This window comes from Ictidomys tridecemlineatus, chromosome 15 (genome assembly GCF_052094955.1).
Source record: "Ictidomys tridecemlineatus isolate mIctTri1 chromosome 15, mIctTri1.hap1, whole genome shotgun sequence".
Taxonomy (NCBI): domain Eukaryota; kingdom Metazoa; phylum Chordata; class Mammalia; order Rodentia; family Sciuridae; genus Ictidomys; species Ictidomys tridecemlineatus.
Genome location: NC_135491.1, coordinates 49,496,868 through 49,513,018, shown reverse-complemented (window position 1 = coordinate 49,513,018; position 16,151 = coordinate 49,496,868). Strand labels below are relative to the sequence as shown.

Genomic DNA, 16,151 nt, shown 5'->3' with positions numbered 1-16,151 from the left:
CTTCACATGTGCTAGGCAAGCTTCTACCACTGAGCCCCAGCCCCGCATTCTTAATTTCTTTACCATCCCAACAGATTCCTTCTGGACGTTTTTTTTTTTTTCTTTTCCTCCTGTACCAGGGATTGAACCCAGGGGCACTTTTTCCACCGAGTTAATATCCCCAGCCCTTTTGATTTTGAGACAAGGTTTTGCTAAATTGCCCAGGCTGGTCTTGAACTTGTGATCCTCCTGCTTCAGCCTTCAGCTTCACTGGGATTACAGACATACACCCTAGCATCCAATCCTCTTTTGGCTGTTTAAGGCTCCATTGATTGTCCATATTTTCAACCTCTTCCTCCCATTAGCTCCTCCTTGGTGCTATTTAATGTGCTGATACTTGATGACTAATATTGTATTGTCCCTTAATTCTCTATCCTAAGCCTTACATTTCTCCTTGAATAAGTCTAAAAGTTGTTTCTATGTGCTGAGTCACTCTCTTCATCTTTCTGCAGTTTGACTTCTGCCCCATGTCTCCCCTGAAATAGCTGCACCAAGAACACTGGCCAACTATAATCTCCTAGTCCATAGTTGACTTCTCAGCACTGTTTAAAACTGGACAATTCCTTGAACCACTCTTATGGTAACTAATGTGACACACCCCATTTGCTGGCCTATCTTCTCTTAAGCATTTGTCAGGCTCCTTGGCAGACTCCTTTATACCACTGAATCACATCCCCAGCCTTTTCATTTTTAATTTTGAGACAGCATCTCGCTAAATTGCTGAGGCTGGCTTTGAACTTGCAATACTCTAGCCTCACCTTCCCGAATCACTGGGATTACAGGCATGCACAACCACATCTGGTATCTTATAGTTTTATTTTTCTTTTCGCAGAGCTGGGGATGGAACCCAGGGCCTCGTGCATGATAGACATGTGCTCCACTGAGCCACCCCAGAGTCAATACATTTTTCATGAGATTTTATATAAAGCTTTACAGTTCAGAAACTTTGAATTGTGGCAGTTTTTAGGGCTGGGGATGTGGCTCAAGAGGTAGCGCGCTCGCCAGGCATGCGTGCGGCCGGGGTTCGATCCTCAGCACCACATACAGCCAAAAATGTTGTGTCCGCCGATAACTAAAAAAAAAAAACTATTAAAAAAATTCTCTTTAAAATAAATTTTGAGCTATTTCCGTGTGAAGTAAGGCAATAATGAAGGGAGGGCTGTTTTTCACTTTGTCGCGCTCAAGAATTTTAACGCAAGCGAAGACGCACCTGAGAAAATCGAAACAACACCTGGGTCGGCTTACAGATGAAGGCCTGGCGCTAAAGGGTGACGTCTGCGGCCGCGAAGGAACTGACGTCAGTGAGTTCGCGCTCCGCCACTTCCGGTCCGCGTGAGTGGCATCTTGCGCCAGTTGCGGGCCGGGGACTGATATTGGCGCGCTGTGTTGTGCAGGTTTTCGCGAGTTACCCTACCATTAACAGGACCATGGCCACCGACTCGTGGGCCCTGGCGGTGGACGAACAGGAGGCGGCTGTCAAGTCGGTCAGTGGCTTCAGGCTGGGGGACAGCACCTCGGGCCCCTGTAGACTCTGTTTCGGGCGCAGGGAGCGCCGGAGTTGGGCAGGCCTCTCCCCAGCACGCTCCTCGAGTTTTCCTTGGGCAGTCCCTTAGTCCTGTTTGCTCCTAGAAGGAAACCGGTGTGGAGTTTTTATCTTTATTTGGCTAAAGACTTTATCTTTTGGTAAATCTATCCTTGCTGTATGGTCTGGTTTCCTTTCTGGCACCTCTTTGTCTTGACGATTGTAAGGAAAGGCAGATACAAATGCTGACTTTTTTTTTTCCTTATTAAGTGACAGGTCTCTCTCTCTCTCTCTCTCTCTCCCTCCCCCTCCCTCCCCACCTCTCATTTTTTTAAGTGTTCTCGGGCTACTTTATATTTATATTAACAATTTTTGGATCCATGTTTAACATGGTTGGCAGTTTGTAGCAGAATAACAGATTCAAGTTTAGATTTAATGTTTCAGTCAACTGCAAATGTCGGAGAGAGAGACTTACAAATTGTTTCTCTGATGTCTAAAGTGACATTTAGTTTCATATATTAGTCATTTTTTTCTAATTAATGAAGATTCATTGAACTGGAGTGTAAGTGCTGTAAATTGTGGTTTTCAGTTCTTGCATACCTGACACCTGAAGTTTAGATTTGTTCATTAATAATGGACTGCTGATTTTGAGAATGTAGGTTTTTTTGGTAGTCTTAAGCCTTGTATAACTTTTTTGTTGTTGTTGTTTGGTACTGAGTGTAGAACCCATGGGTGCTCCACCACAGAGCTATATCCTCAGCCTTGTGTGTGTGTGTGTGTGTGTGTGTGTGTGTGTTTTACCAGGGATTGAACCCAGGGGTGCTTAACCACTGAGTCACATCCACAACCCTTTTTCAAATTTTATTTAGAGACAGGGTCTTGCTGAGTTGTTTAGGGCCTTGCTAAATTTCTGAGGCTTACTTTGAACTCAGGAACCTTTGCCTCAGCCGCCTGAGTTCTTGTGATTACAGACATGCCCCACCGCACCTGGCCCATGCTCAGCCTTTTAAAAGTTTTATTTATTATTATTATTAGTAGTAGTACCAGGGGTGCATAACCACTGTGCCACATCTACCATCCTTTTTTATTTTTATTTATTTATTTGTTTGAGATAGGGTCAGGCTAAGTTGCTTAGGGCCTTGCTAAGGTACTGAGGCTGGCCTTGAACTTGCTGTCCTTCTGCCCGAGTCCCCTGAGTTGCTGGGATTGTAGGCACACCTGAAAAGCCATATATAACTTTTTAATGTTTAAATTGCATGTTTTTTCTCCAGCCACTTTTATTGTTGTGGGAGGATTATCAGTTTATCAGCAGTTATTTGAAATGGAGTAAGCCCAGTGGAGTATAGGAAGCATCTTCATCATCTAGAAATGATGGGAAATGATGTGAAAGTGCCAAGGATAATATGATAAATGAGCTCTGAGCAGTAAGAGGGCATTATGAGTAGGAAAATCAGGTATGATTTGGTGAGCTAGATATTAGAAAATAAATCAGATTTGACAAAGGTGGAGGTAAAAGGCATTTTAGGCTGGGCACAGTATCGCACACCTATGATCCCAGTGACTCAGGAGGCTGAGGCAGGAGGATCGTGAGTTCAAAGCTAGCCTCAGCATCTTAGCGAGGCCCCAAGCAACTCAGTGAAAACCCTGTCTCTAATAAAACATAAAAAATGACTGGAGATGTGGCTTGGTGGTTAAGTGCCCCTGGTTTTAATCCCTGGTACCAAAAAAAGGGGGGGTGGCATTTTAGGAGGAGAAAATGCACCAAAGTGTTGGACTCCCCTACAGAACAAGAATCAGAACTCATTTTTGCTGTAGTTTAGGTTATTAGATTGGGGTAGGGGCAGTATAGAAGATATTGCAGAGGATCTTACTTGGACCTTAATGAAGAATTTGAAGAGGAAAAAAGCTTTATTTGGTAAATTTGGGGATGTTTTACAAAAGGGATATTGACAAATTATATCTGAGGGTCGGCGAGATATATTGGATTACAGGGAACAGAATGTGGTAGAAGGAATGATGTCTAGAGGAAAGGAGATCAGTGGGGAAGTTATCCTGATATCTTAGAAGTAGAGGGCATATGTTGAGCAATGGAAATGAAGATGAGGTGATGGGATCAAGAAATACCATGGAGGTGAGCTAAGCAGGATATGCTAACATAATAGGAAAAAAAAAAGAGAGAGAAGGGAAATAATACCAAAGCTTACTATGTTCAAGCTGGATCTGATAGGCATCGTTAATAAAGTGCTAGTAACAGGAATGGGGAAGTAGGAGGAAGGATGATTTTTTTTTTAGTTGAAGATGGACACAATACCTTTATTTTATTTGTTTATTTTTATGTGGTGCCAGGGATTGAACCCAGTGCCTCACATATGCTAGGCAAGCGCTCTACCACTGAGCCACAACCCCATCCCAGGAAGGATGATTTTGATATGGAGAGTGGTGAATTCATATTTGGATGTTCAGAATTTGAGAAAAGGCAACATCTTGGTAAACATCTCTTAAGATTTTCTTGAAGTTTACAAGTTTGATGATTTGTTAGGATGACTCATAAATATTCAGTATATACTTGTGCTCACGGCTATGATTTATTACAGTGAAAAGATAGAAAGCAAAATTAGCAAAAGAAAAAGGTTCCAGAGGTAAAGTTCAGAGGAAATCAGGTACAACCTTTTAAGAGTGCTCTGCCAGTGAAGTCTGTAGGATGTGCTTAATTCCTCCAGCAACAAATAGTAACACTGATGAAGTGTTGTCATGCATGCCCGTTGTAGACTCAGGGATTAAGATTTTCTTTTTAATTTTTTTCTTTCCTTTCTATTTTTATTCTTTATGGCGGTCCTGGGGAATGGACCCAGACACTCCCGCATGCTAGGCAAGTGTTCTACCACTGACCTACATTACCAGCCCTTTTATTTTTTATTTTGAGCCAGGGTCTCACTAAGTTACCCAGGTTGGCCTTGAACTAATGATCCTCCTGCCTCAGCCTCTCAAGTTTCTAGGAATATTTGCATGCACCACCTTGCCCAACTATCATTCCTTTTCTTAGGTTGTTGAAGATACAGGAAACATTTTTGCTCATGCTTTTAGCACTTCTGCTTTGAGCAGAACAGACCGGCTCTCTGAACATAGTTCTGCAGTAGTTCTTGTCAGACTTTCACTAGGGAGCTTCTGTTTTGCTCAGAGGCCTTCCTTTGCTTAGGTCATTTGCTTACTCTGTTTCTTTTTATTCCTATTCAGATGAGCAGTTTGCAGATCAAGGAAGAGAAGGTCAAACCAGATACCAATGGTGAGTCACTAGAAACCACAGGCTAGGTACAAGTGACATGTGTGTGTCTGCTTTGCACTCACAGCTGCAGCAAGCCATGACTCTTTTCTTCAGTGTAATATTTGGCAAATGCTGGAGCTGGAATTGAGAGTCCTAAATTAGAATTCATTACTAAAGGGGAATATATCAGTTTTTAACTTTTTGAAAGTATGTCTAGGTTTAAAACTCAAAATATATAAAAATATACAAGGCTTCCTTCCCATGCTGCTCCAATGTTTACCCTGTTCCTACTGCCACGTGTGTTTATTTGCTGGGCCTGCTCTAACAAGGTATCACAGAGCTGGGTGGCTTAAACCACAGCAGTTTATTGTCTCACAGTTTGGGAAGCTGGAATTCCAATATCAAGGTATCAGCAGGGTTGGTCTCTTCTGAGGATTATGAGGAAGACTCTATTCTGTTGCCTCTCCCCAGCATTCTTGTGGTGTGTTTGTAGTCTTTGATGTTCCAGCATCACCCCCATCTCTCCTTTTATTTTTACCTGGCATTCTCTTTGTGTCTGATGTCCAAGTGCCATCCCCCCATCCTTTTTTTCCCCTTTAAGGACTCATTCTTATTGGAGCAGGGCACACTCTGATCTTAGCTTAAATTTTTTTATTCTCAGTGACCCCCATCTCCAAATAAGGTCACATAATGAAGCACTAGGCGTTAGGACCGGAACATATGAATTTTGAGAGGACACAATTGTACCCATAACATATACCATCCCATAAGTAACCACTATTCCTGGATTTTGAGTAGTCTTCATCGGTTTTTTGAGCAAAGCAAATACAAATATAAATTCTCCCTTTTTTCTCCTGTCACCATCATGGTGTTTAATCAAACTTAGAATTTTTTTTAAATTTATTTTTTAGTTTTAGGTGGACACAATATCTTTATTTTTATATGGTACTGAGGATCAAACCCAGTACCTCACACATGCCAGATGTGCATGCTACCACCTGAGCCACATCCCCAGCCCCAAACTTTTATAATTTTGCCAGTCCAAAAGGTAAAAATTGTTGGATTGTGTTTGCTAACATAATGCTGTATTTTAACTTAGGATAATTCAGAAGTGATATATTAAGTTAGCTTGAATTTCTATACACTTAAAGAATTGCTAGATATAAAATCCATTAAACATAAAGAAAGGCCAACTATTTATATTTGGGTCACTTAAATAAGTTTTAGTGTTTCTGTTGTCCTACTTTTTTTATTCTGGCAGGGGATGGGGTACCGGGGATTAAACTTGGGCTCTCAACCACTGAGCCATATCCCCAGCCCTATTTTGTATTTTATTTAATTTAGAGACAGGTCTCACTGAGTTGTTTAGCGCCCAGCTGTTGTTGAGGCTGGCTTTGAACTTGTGATTTTCCTGTCTTAGCCTCCCTAGCCACTGGGGATTATAGGTGTGTGCCACTTTGCCCAGCTATTGTCCCACCTTTTAAGTTTAATATTTGCCTGTTTAGTGACATGTGTTTTCTTGTGTAGGTGTTATCAAAACCAGTACCACTGCAGAGAAGACAGATGAAGAAGAGAAAGGTAACTACTTTTTGAAGCCCCATGGCAAGAGATGGAATATGCTTGCCTTCCTGGACCCAGAGGCTGAATTAGGAGATCAAGTTGAAGAGGAAGACTCAGCAAAGGAGATTGAGAAGGAGCAGTCAGTGAGATAGAGTGAAAATCAGGAGCATGATGTCCTAGAAGCCAGAGGAAGTATTACAGAAGTAGAGTGTCAGCTACGGGTAAAAAGTTGATTAAGAGAAGAACTGGAGCTGGCTGTGGTAGTACTTTTCTATAGTCCCAGCTACTAGGGAGGCTGAGACAGAAGGATCACTTGAGCCTGGGAGTTTGAGGACAGCCTGGGCCATATGGTGAGATCCTGTCTCAAAAAAGAGAAACTAGAAATTGACCATTAAACTGATTTTGTGGTGTGGAAATCATTGTTGAGCTTTCCAAGGACTATTGAGGTCAAATGGCGAGGTTTTTAAAAAAAAAAAAGAAAAAAGCTCATTCAGTGTACAATAGAAAGGAGGGAAAGAAAGCAAAATGAATATAGACAGCTCTTTTATGGAATGTTCCAGAAACTGGAGTAGTGAACTCTAACAGTAGCGGAATGGGATTGTGAGGTAAAGGAAGAAACACATTTATGAACACAGATGTTAAAACAGGCTCACATGCTCCTAGGAATGGTCCAGTAAAGGGGGAAAGTGAAATGCATGAGAAAATGAGGAGACATACCCTTGTGGGCAGGAAAGAATGAGAACTTTCAGATAAGCAGAGGCTTAGCCTTAAGAGCACAAGCTGTTTATCTAGGTACTAGATGGGAGGTGGAGGATAGTTATGCAGATATGGGTAGCTGTGTAGTTGTGGTCATGAATGGGAATGTGGAGAAGTTAAAAAGTTGAGAAAAGAGGAGTTATAGCTGGAGGTTTGAGAAGAAGGATGAACGAGTGGACTATGAAAACAAAGACTTGCTGGGCAACTCAGCCTATTTGAATCTAGTGGTGAAGAATTTAAAGGGAGAGCAAGGCATGGTGTTGCACACCTGTGATCCAGCAACTCAAGAGGCTGAGGCAGGAAGATCACAAGCTCAAAGCCAGGCTTAGCAATTTAGCAAGACCCTAAACAACTTAGTGAGACCTTGTCTCAGAATAAAAAAGGACTGGGAATGTGGCTCAGTGATTAAGTGCCTTTGTGTTCAATCCCTAGTACTAAAAACAATAAAAAGGAGGCTTGTCAGTGTGATCATGTTTTTCTCCAGCCATGCTTGGTTGCCCAGGTGCTGGTGCAGAGGTGCAGAGGGGAAGAGTGGGCTCTTACAAGGGTGGAGTTTGCCTGGTGAGTATAGAGAAAATCTGCTAGTTTCTTCCTGACAGAGGACAGAGCTGCCCAGTCTTTACTCAACAAGCTGATCCGAAGCAACCTTGTGGATAACACTAACCAAGTGGAAGTCCTACAGCGGGATCCGAACTCCCCGCTCTACTCAGTGAAGTCTTTTGAAGAGCTTCGACTGTGAGTATCCATAGCTTTGAACAACTTTTTCTTCCCAACTACGCCCCTATAAAACTAGTACCTAAGAAATTCTTGTGAGGATTTTACTTTTTAATTTGCTTTAAATTTTTTAATGTATTTACTTCTCTGAGTAGGTAATAATGCACAATTCAGAAGTGAAAACGAATGAACAAGTTTATGGTCTCCCACCCCTTTCTTGGCTATCCAGTTCTCTTGGTTTTTTTTGAGACTCTTTCTCTTTGTGGCCCAGGCTGGCCTCCAACTCCTGGGCTCAAGGGAGCTTCCCATCTCAGCCTCCTGGGAAACTGGTATTAAAGGTGTCCACCTCTGGGCCTGACTTTCTTGGTAGAGATTTTAAATGCCACAGATTTATTCATCATAGCTGAAAGTCTCTTTTCTTTTATGCTCTTAGAACTTTCAATAAAATATTGGCTGACAGGTGATTTCTGGATATCAGGAACATTTCTTATTAGGTAAGCCCTTTTGTTAGATTGTAGGGTATATAGTCTTAAGAACAGTTTATCTGTGTATAGAAAGTCTGTGAAAAGAGCCTGGATTCTCAGTATTAGAGTGGAAACCAAATTTTATTGTTTCTAAATTTTAAGAAAAACCCAGAATCAAGCCTTAAGGTAGCCTCTTCCTGGTGTGCTGAGAAAGCCTTTTAATGTCATTATTTTAAAAGGTAGAGAATTAGGGCTGGGGATGTGGCTCCAGTGGTAGCACGCTCGCCTGGCATGCGTGCGGCCCGAGTTCCATCCTCAGCACCACATACAAAGATGTTGTGTCCGCCGAAAACTAAAAAAAAAAAAACTCTCTCTCCCTCTCTCTCTCTTTAAAAAAAAAAAAAAAAAAAGGTAGAGAATTATGAGGGTCATTCCACATGCTTTGTTTTCTTCAGTAAATTAATAGAATAGTATTTATGGATGATTGCTTCATGTATATGCCGCTGTGCAGGTTTTTTCGAGGAGTACATCACATACCTACCATTCTTTCTGTCTGCCAGGATCCAAATCATAGACAGAAAATAGCTGGTGAATAAGAATGTGGTGGAATAAATGGATTATTTGCCTTTGTTTAGAAAAATCTAGTGTGTCCCTCTGGGCAAATAGAGGCTAAATTCCTGTTGTCTAATACCACTGAGTAAGACACATTGAAAATAAGAGCTAACTAGTTGTTAGTGAAATGTGTTAGTCTGTTTTTTGTCACTGTGACAAATATCTGAGAAAAATAACCTAGAGGAAGAAAATTTTATTTTGGCTTACATTTTCAGAGATTTTAGTCCATGTTTGGCTGGCTTCATTGCTTTGGGCCTGAGGTAAGACAGAGCCTCATGGTAAAGGGTGTGGAGGAGGAAACCTGCTCAGCTCAGAGCAGCCAGGAAGCAGAGAGAAGGGGAGAATGGAAGGAATCACTGATAAAATATATTTCCCAAGGACATACCCCTCAGAGAGTTACTCCTTCCCCCCATGTCCCACCTGCCAACAGTTTCCATCACCTCCCAATAGTTCATTCACAAATGTACTAATCCCCCGATGAGGTTAGAGCCCTCTTGATTCAACAGTTTCTTAAAATAGCCCTATCCCTGGACTTTGCTGCATTTGAGACCAAGTTTTCAAAATACAAGACTTGGGACATTTCAGATCTAGATCATAATACAAAGTAATTGTGAAGAACATGATTTTTTTTTTAAGTGTAACTTTTAAGGTTTTCCTAGCCTCAGCAAGTTCGTGAGACCTTGTCTCAAAATTTAAAAAAGGGCTGGATCAGCCATGCGACCAGCACGATAGCTTCATAATAGAGGTTCGAAAGCATAAAAATTAACTAGTGAGTTTTAAAATTAAAGAGACATAACTTTCGTTACCTTATTTGCCCAGCTCAGAGACGGCTCCTCCTAGCTCCTGCCTCCAGCCACCTAATGTCGTAGCGAGGTTAACACAAGAGGCCACGAGAGAGAGGGAACACGCCAGGGATTGAGCTTTTATTGGGGAACAAAAAATTCAAGGGAAAATTCCATCCAATGAAGGTCGAGGGGGGCAGCATTCCAAGGTCAGGGTCATTGATTGGTCTTCAGGTCAGTGGTCAGGCACACCCCAACTCGGACAAGCCCTCGCACCTGAGACAGGGTGGGGAAGGCTCTGACATGGCGGTGTCTAAGCGCCTCTCACCCAGCCAGGGAGGTAACTCAAATCACGTGGGAGAATGGCTTCCCACAGCTGGAGATGTAGCTCAGTAGTAAAGCACTCCTGAATTCAATCCCCAGTACCAAAAAAGGCAAGTTCTTTCTAATTCAATTGTTGGAAGTCAGAAGAAGCAAAGAACAGGAAGTAGGTCACCTAATGTACTTGGGGCTGTTATTTTGTCTTGGTACTTGGGATTGAACGCATGGGGCCTTTACCACTGAGCTACATCCCTAGCCTTTTTAATTTTTTGAGACAGGGTATCACTGATGATTTATGTAGGTCCCTGATAAGTTGCTGAGACTCACCTCCAACTTGTGATCCTCCTGCCTCAGCCTCCTGAGTTCCTGGGGTTACAGATGTGTGGCACCATTGCCAGCATTTGGGCTGTTTATTTAAAAGATTTGAAATAATCTGCAAAATAAAAGAAAAATAATAATCCAGTGAAAGCTATTAGATTATATGAATCCCAATTAGGTATGACTTTGTTCCTTGATAACTAAATAAGAAGCTGCTTTATTTTCCCAACAAAAAATACCAAGCATTTTTTTTTTTAAAGTTCTGCATATCTGAGAAACATGTGGCAGCATTTGCCTTTTAGAGAGCCTGTTAGCCTCCAGGGAAGGCTTCCAAAACAGAAGTCTTGATGCAGTTTGGCTTTTCTTCAGAAACAATCTGTTGTGGTTTTTGTCAAATGTCCTGTCAGTTTAGAGATAACAGAGAGCTCATTGTAAATGGAATGTAAGGGTAGTTTAATTGATATTCTTTTGTGCGGCTACTTATATAAGAATTTGGTGCTAGGGGCTGGGGATGTGGCTCAAACGGTAGCGCGCTCGCCTGGCATGCGTGCGGCCCGGGTTCGATCCTCAGCACCACATACCAACAAAGATGTTGTGTCTGCCGAGAACTAAAAAATAAATATTAAAAAAAAAAAAAGAATTTGGTGCTTTTTTATTTTTTACTTTGATTAAACATAATTAAAGTCATCTATTCTACATTAGCTATTAGAAACTGGCGTAATCAATATTCTTACCTCTTGGTTATCTAGTGTATTTGCAGAGCTGGCTTTAGAAGGAGTGTGGAACACAAAAGGACTGTGATTCAATTTTAAATTTTTGTGTAGTGTTGGGGATTGAACCCAGGGCCTCACACTTGCTGAGCAAGCACCCTACCAGTGAGCTATATCCCCAGCCTTTGAGGCTCAAGTTTTAACATGTGCACCAAGAAATAAAAACTGAAATCCATTCTCTAAGAAGATTTCTACATCTTAGCAATATTGCAAGAACTATTTATTTTTAGATATTTCTTTTATAATTTATTATGCTATGAATTAGTAAATACTGCTCTGCTGTACGCAGGGAACACTTGTCATCCAAGACCAGCCGATTTGTGGGTCTGCTAAAAGCATGAATTTCTCCAAAAAAGGAAACCAGTCTTTATTTTATGAATTATATAATAGTTGCAGATTAAAATTTAGTAGGGTTAGAACAAATAAAAAAAAATGTATTGGACTGGGGTTGTGGCTCAGTAGTAGAGTGCTTGCCTAGCATGTGTGAAGGCCCTGGGTTCGATCCTCAGCACCACATATAAATAAACAAAGTAAAAAATCCATTGGCAACTAAAAAATATTTAAAAAAAAATACACACACACATACACATATATATATCTTAATCTTAATAGGTAAAGATGGTGGTTTGAGTTGAGTTTAAATAGTATTTTTTAAGGCATCATTCATCATTCCTTGCTAGATGTAGGAAAAGGTAAGATTAGAGGCCTTTAAACTAGTTTCAACTATTTGAAACCCATCTTGTCTTTGCTTTTCCTCCTAGGAAGCCGCAGCTTCTCCAGGGAGTCTATGCCATGGGTTTCAATCGACCATCCAAGATACAAGAAAATGCGTTACCCATGATGCTTGCTGAACCGTGAGTGCAGACCCAAGACCCCTCTTCCCAATCTGATTTAACTGAAATTAAATTTAGCTTTTATTATCTGAGTAAAAAATGGGTAGTTTGGGGCAACATGTTTCTTCTGGAAAAGAGCTTGGGCAAGTACTGAGAACATGGATTTAGGCATAGTTCCTGTCTTTCCCATTTAGCACTAAAAACTAAGAGTGCATTATTTTACACAGTTTTAAAATTTGGGGGAGTAGTGGTTGTTGTTACAGGGAATTGAACCCAGAGGTGCTCTACCTCTAAGCTATACCCCCAGCTCTTTTTTAAAAATTTTGATTTTGAGACAGGATCTTTCTAATTTGCTGAGGCTGACCTTGAACTTGTGATCCTTTTGCCTCTGCCTCCTGAGTTGCTGGGATTACAGATATGTGCCACCATGCCCAGCTAAACTTGGGTTTTTAAAAATTGAATTAGCTAGAGTATGAAGAGCCTTATCCTACTAAATAGCTTTTCCTTGCCAAGTAATAAAACAAGGCTCCAGGGCTGGGGTTGAAGCTCAGTGGCAGAGCGCTTGCCTTGCACACGGAAGGCTCTGGGTTTGATCCTCAGCAACACATAAGAAAATAATAAATAAAAATAAAGATGTTTATTTAAAAAAAAAAAAAAAAAAGAAAGAAACAAGACTCCATTTGATAGTCAGTGCTCCTGTCTTAACTGTCCCTTCATGTTCTCTCCCGCCCCCTCCAAAGTGAGCTCCATCCTGAAGTGCATCATTATCCCTCAGGTTTCTTTATACTTTCACTAGATATGTATATGTCCACTAAACTCTGAGGAATAGTGTGCATATTATTAAAGTTTAAATGGTGTCATACTTTATGCAGCAACATTATAGCTGAACATTTTAGTTTTCTTTTTTCCTTTCTTTGGTTGTTATTGGGGTGGGTGGGTACTGGGGATTGAACCCAGGGGTATTTTACACTGAGCCACATCTCCAGCTCTTTTATTTATTTAAAAATAATATTTTAGTTATAGATGAACACAGTACCTTTATTTTATTTATTTACTTTTTTGGGGGGCGGGGAGGTATCGGGGATTGAACTCAGGGGCACTGGACCACTGAGCCACATCCCCAGCCCTATTTTGTATTTTATGTAGAGACAGGGTCTCACTGAGTTGCTTAGCGCCTTGCCGTTGCTGAAGCTGGCTTTGAACTCAAAATTCTCCTGTCTCAGCCTCCCGAGCTGCTGGGATTACAGGCGTGCACTACTGCGCCCAGCTATTTCATTTATTTACTTTTATGCGGTGCTGAGGATTGAACCCAGTGCCTCATCACGTGCTAGGAAAGTGCTCTACCACTGAGCTACAACCCCAGCCCCTTATTTTTTATTTTGAAACAAGGTTATGCTGTGTTGTTTAAGACTTCATTAAGTTGCTTTCCCCCACCCCCATTAAGAAAGAATAGACAGGCATATTTATAATCCCAATGATTTGAAAGGCTGAGGCAGGAGGATTGAAAGTTTGAGGCCAGCTAGGACAATTTAGTGAGGTTCTATCTCAGTAAAATTTAAATGAAAGGACTGTGAATGAGCTCAATGTTAAGAGTGCTTGCCTAGGGCTAGGGTTGTGGCTCAGCTGTAGAGGGCTCACCTACCATGCATGAGGCACTGGGTTAGATCCTCAGCACCACATAAAAATAAAATAAAGATATTGTGTCCACCTATTACTAAAAAATGAATTTTTTTTTTTAAGTGCTTACCTAGTATGTGGAAGGCCCTGGTTTATCCTCAGTGCTGCACTACCCACCCAAGCACCCCCCCCCAAAAAAAAAAATAATAACAAGATGTGAAAAGGGAAAGTGCAGAAGGAGCCAAGATCCAAGATACATTATGGCTCAGCAGAAAATGGGGACTTGTCTGGCACAGATCTGCTCTGTACTTTTGATTTCCCTGGAGCCCTTGGGATATAAAACTAGGGCACTTTAGTTATGCTAGAGTCAAGAATGAGGATTTAGGGCTGGGGATGTGGCTCAAGCGGTAGCGCGCTCGCCTAGCGTGCGTGTGGCCCGGGTTCGATCCTCAGCACCACATACAAACGAAGATGTTCTGTCCGCGGACAACTAAGAAAAAATAAATAAATGTTAAAATTCTCTCTCTCTCTCTCTCTCTCTCTCTCTCTCTCTCTCTCTCTCTCTGTCCCCCCCTCTCTCACTCTCTCTTTAAAAAAAAAAAAAAAAGAATGAGGATTTGCGTGTGTTTGTGTGTGTCTGTGTGTCTGTGTGTCAACCTATCCAAAACAATCATTATTTCCTTGACTATTTAAATTTTTAAATAACATATAAAAATATATTAAAGTAATTTGCATTCAATGCAGAAGATCTAGATAATACAGAGAAGCATAAAGAGGAAAATATTCCTTCTACCCAGAAAGAACATTTTGATATTTTATTATGTTCAACCAATATTTATTTCTTTTTTGCTCTTTGTCAATCCAGTCCACAGAACCTGATTGCCCAGTCTCAGTCTGGCACTGGAAAAACAGCTGCCTTTGTCCTGGCCATGCTTAGCAGAGTAGAACCAACAGACAGATACCCTCAGGTGAGGGCTTGGAAGCCTGGGGGTGGGGGCTTGCCTGCCCTGGGAAGGAGCCATTTGGTGGGAGGATTAATAAGAACCCTGACCTTTACTGACAGCCTAGGCCATGGCTCAGGCAGAACAGATTAACACACCAGGCCTCATCCTAATAGAATTCATTTGAAAGCAGCATCTTACAAAGGCCTCCACCATGCCAGGGATTCCATTAAGCTAGGGCTCCCTACTGAAGACTTCAGTCCACTATTGGAAAGTGGGAGGTTGTGACTCCCTGCATTGTTCAAGTCATAATAACTACATACTTGTGTTAGAACCTATTTTCTGTTACTAAACTCATCCTGTATGATTTTTCTGTCAGTGTCTGTGCCTCTCCCCTACATATGAATTGGCACTTCAAACAGGAAAAGTGATTGAGCAGATGGGCAAATTTCATCCAGAACTAAAGCTTGCTTATGCTGTTCGAGGCAATAAATGTGAGTATCGGGAATGAGATCCAAACATGAGCAGTGGGGGAAGGTAGCTGCATATTTGGATTTTGAAGCTGAGAACATATTCAGCTTTTGAGGGTACAAATAATTTTTTCTTTTTCTTTCTTTTCTTTTTGCACCAGAGATCAAAACCAGGGCTTTGGGCTGGGGTTGTGGCTCAGCAGCAGCAGCAGCACACTCGCCTAGCACATGTGGGGCCCTGGGTTCGATTCTCAGCACCACATAAAAATAAGTAAACAAAATAAAAGTATTGTTTCCAACTATAACTAAAAATAAATATTAAAACAACAACAAAAGAAAAAAAAAAACAGGGCCTTGCTCATGCCAGGCATGTGTTCTACCCCTGAGCCACATCTCTAGCTCATATTCAGCTTTTTAGATCAGTCTCACCCTAGTGCTTTTACTGTGTCTGTTTAAATACTTGCTGATGTGTAAGCTGTACTTTCCAGTCCCCTGCCTCAGTCCTGGGGATCAAACCTAGGGCCTTGCACATGCTAGGCAAGTGCTGTACCATTGAGCTACATCCCTGTTCCTCCTCTCTAGTTTTTTTTTTTTTTTTTTTAAAGAGAGAGTGAGAGAGGGGGACAGAGAGAGAGAGAGAGAATTTCAACATTTATTTATTTTTTCTTAGTTCTCGGCGGACACAACATCTTTGTTGGCATGTGGTGCTGCTGAGGATCGAACCCGGGCAGCACGCATGCCAGGCGAGCGCGCCACCGCTTGAGCCACATCCCCAGCCCCTCCTCTCTAGTTTTAAAAAATTTTTAATTTGTTAAACTGAAGCTCATGAAGTTCCTAGAGTCTTCAGTTCTTCATTGAAAAGATGGAATTTTGAGTTTGGCATCCATAGTTCTGGACCTGCCTAATAAAGAGGTATTGAATTCGCAAGACTGGGGATGGTAGGTTGGGGTCAGATCCCTTCCATTAACTGTATGAATCAGCCCTAATAAGAGGAAACTGAGAGCATGTATAGTTAATACATTCATCTCAAATCAGAAATCCCTCCTTCAATTCTTCTATATGTGCTGTAGAAAGTATGGGTTAAAGTGAAGAGGGGAGCATGGGAGGATTTGAAAGATTTCTTAGGAAATGGGTCATTAGAAAGTATCAGAATAGGGGATGGGGTTGTGG

The 16,151-nt window shown here is 41.4% G+C and overlaps 1 protein-coding gene and 1 long non-coding RNA gene across 6 annotated transcripts in view; one reads left to right on the top strand and one right to left on the bottom strand.

Annotated features, from left to right (window-relative positions):
• Positions 1-838: 838 nt before the first annotated feature.
• Positions 839-1,372, bottom strand: LOC144370901 (uncharacterized). The gene is made up of 2 exons (XR_013430984.1): positions 1,250-1,372; positions 839-1,111 (listed from the first exon to the last, which is right to left on the bottom strand). It is a non-coding gene; the product is annotated as an uncharacterized LOC144370901 (long non-coding RNA).
• The window catches only part of LOC101958629 (ATP-dependent RNA helicase DDX19A), a 27,656-nt gene continuing 12,848 nt past the window's right edge, over positions 1,344-16,151 (top strand). The window contains exons 1-7 of one of the 5 annotated variants that reach the window (XM_005318410.5): positions 1,344-1,523; positions 4,796-4,844; positions 6,351-6,401; positions 7,739-7,874; positions 11,882-11,974; positions 14,436-14,538; positions 14,891-15,005. In XM_005318410.5, the coding sequence (XP_005318467.2) occupies positions 1,467-1,523; positions 4,796-4,844; positions 6,351-6,401; positions 7,739-7,874; positions 11,882-11,974; positions 14,436-14,538; positions 14,891-15,005 (604 nt within the window). In that variant the 5' untranslated portion in view covers positions 1,344-1,466. Of the gene's footprint in view, positions 1,524-2,851; positions 4,049-4,795; positions 4,845-6,350; positions 6,402-7,738; positions 7,875-8,286; positions 8,348-11,881; positions 11,975-14,435; positions 14,539-14,890; positions 15,006-16,151 lie in introns of those variants that run through there. The other 4 variants (XM_078032655.1, XR_013430983.1, XM_013366016.4 and 1 more) reach the window with 4 other exon arrangements.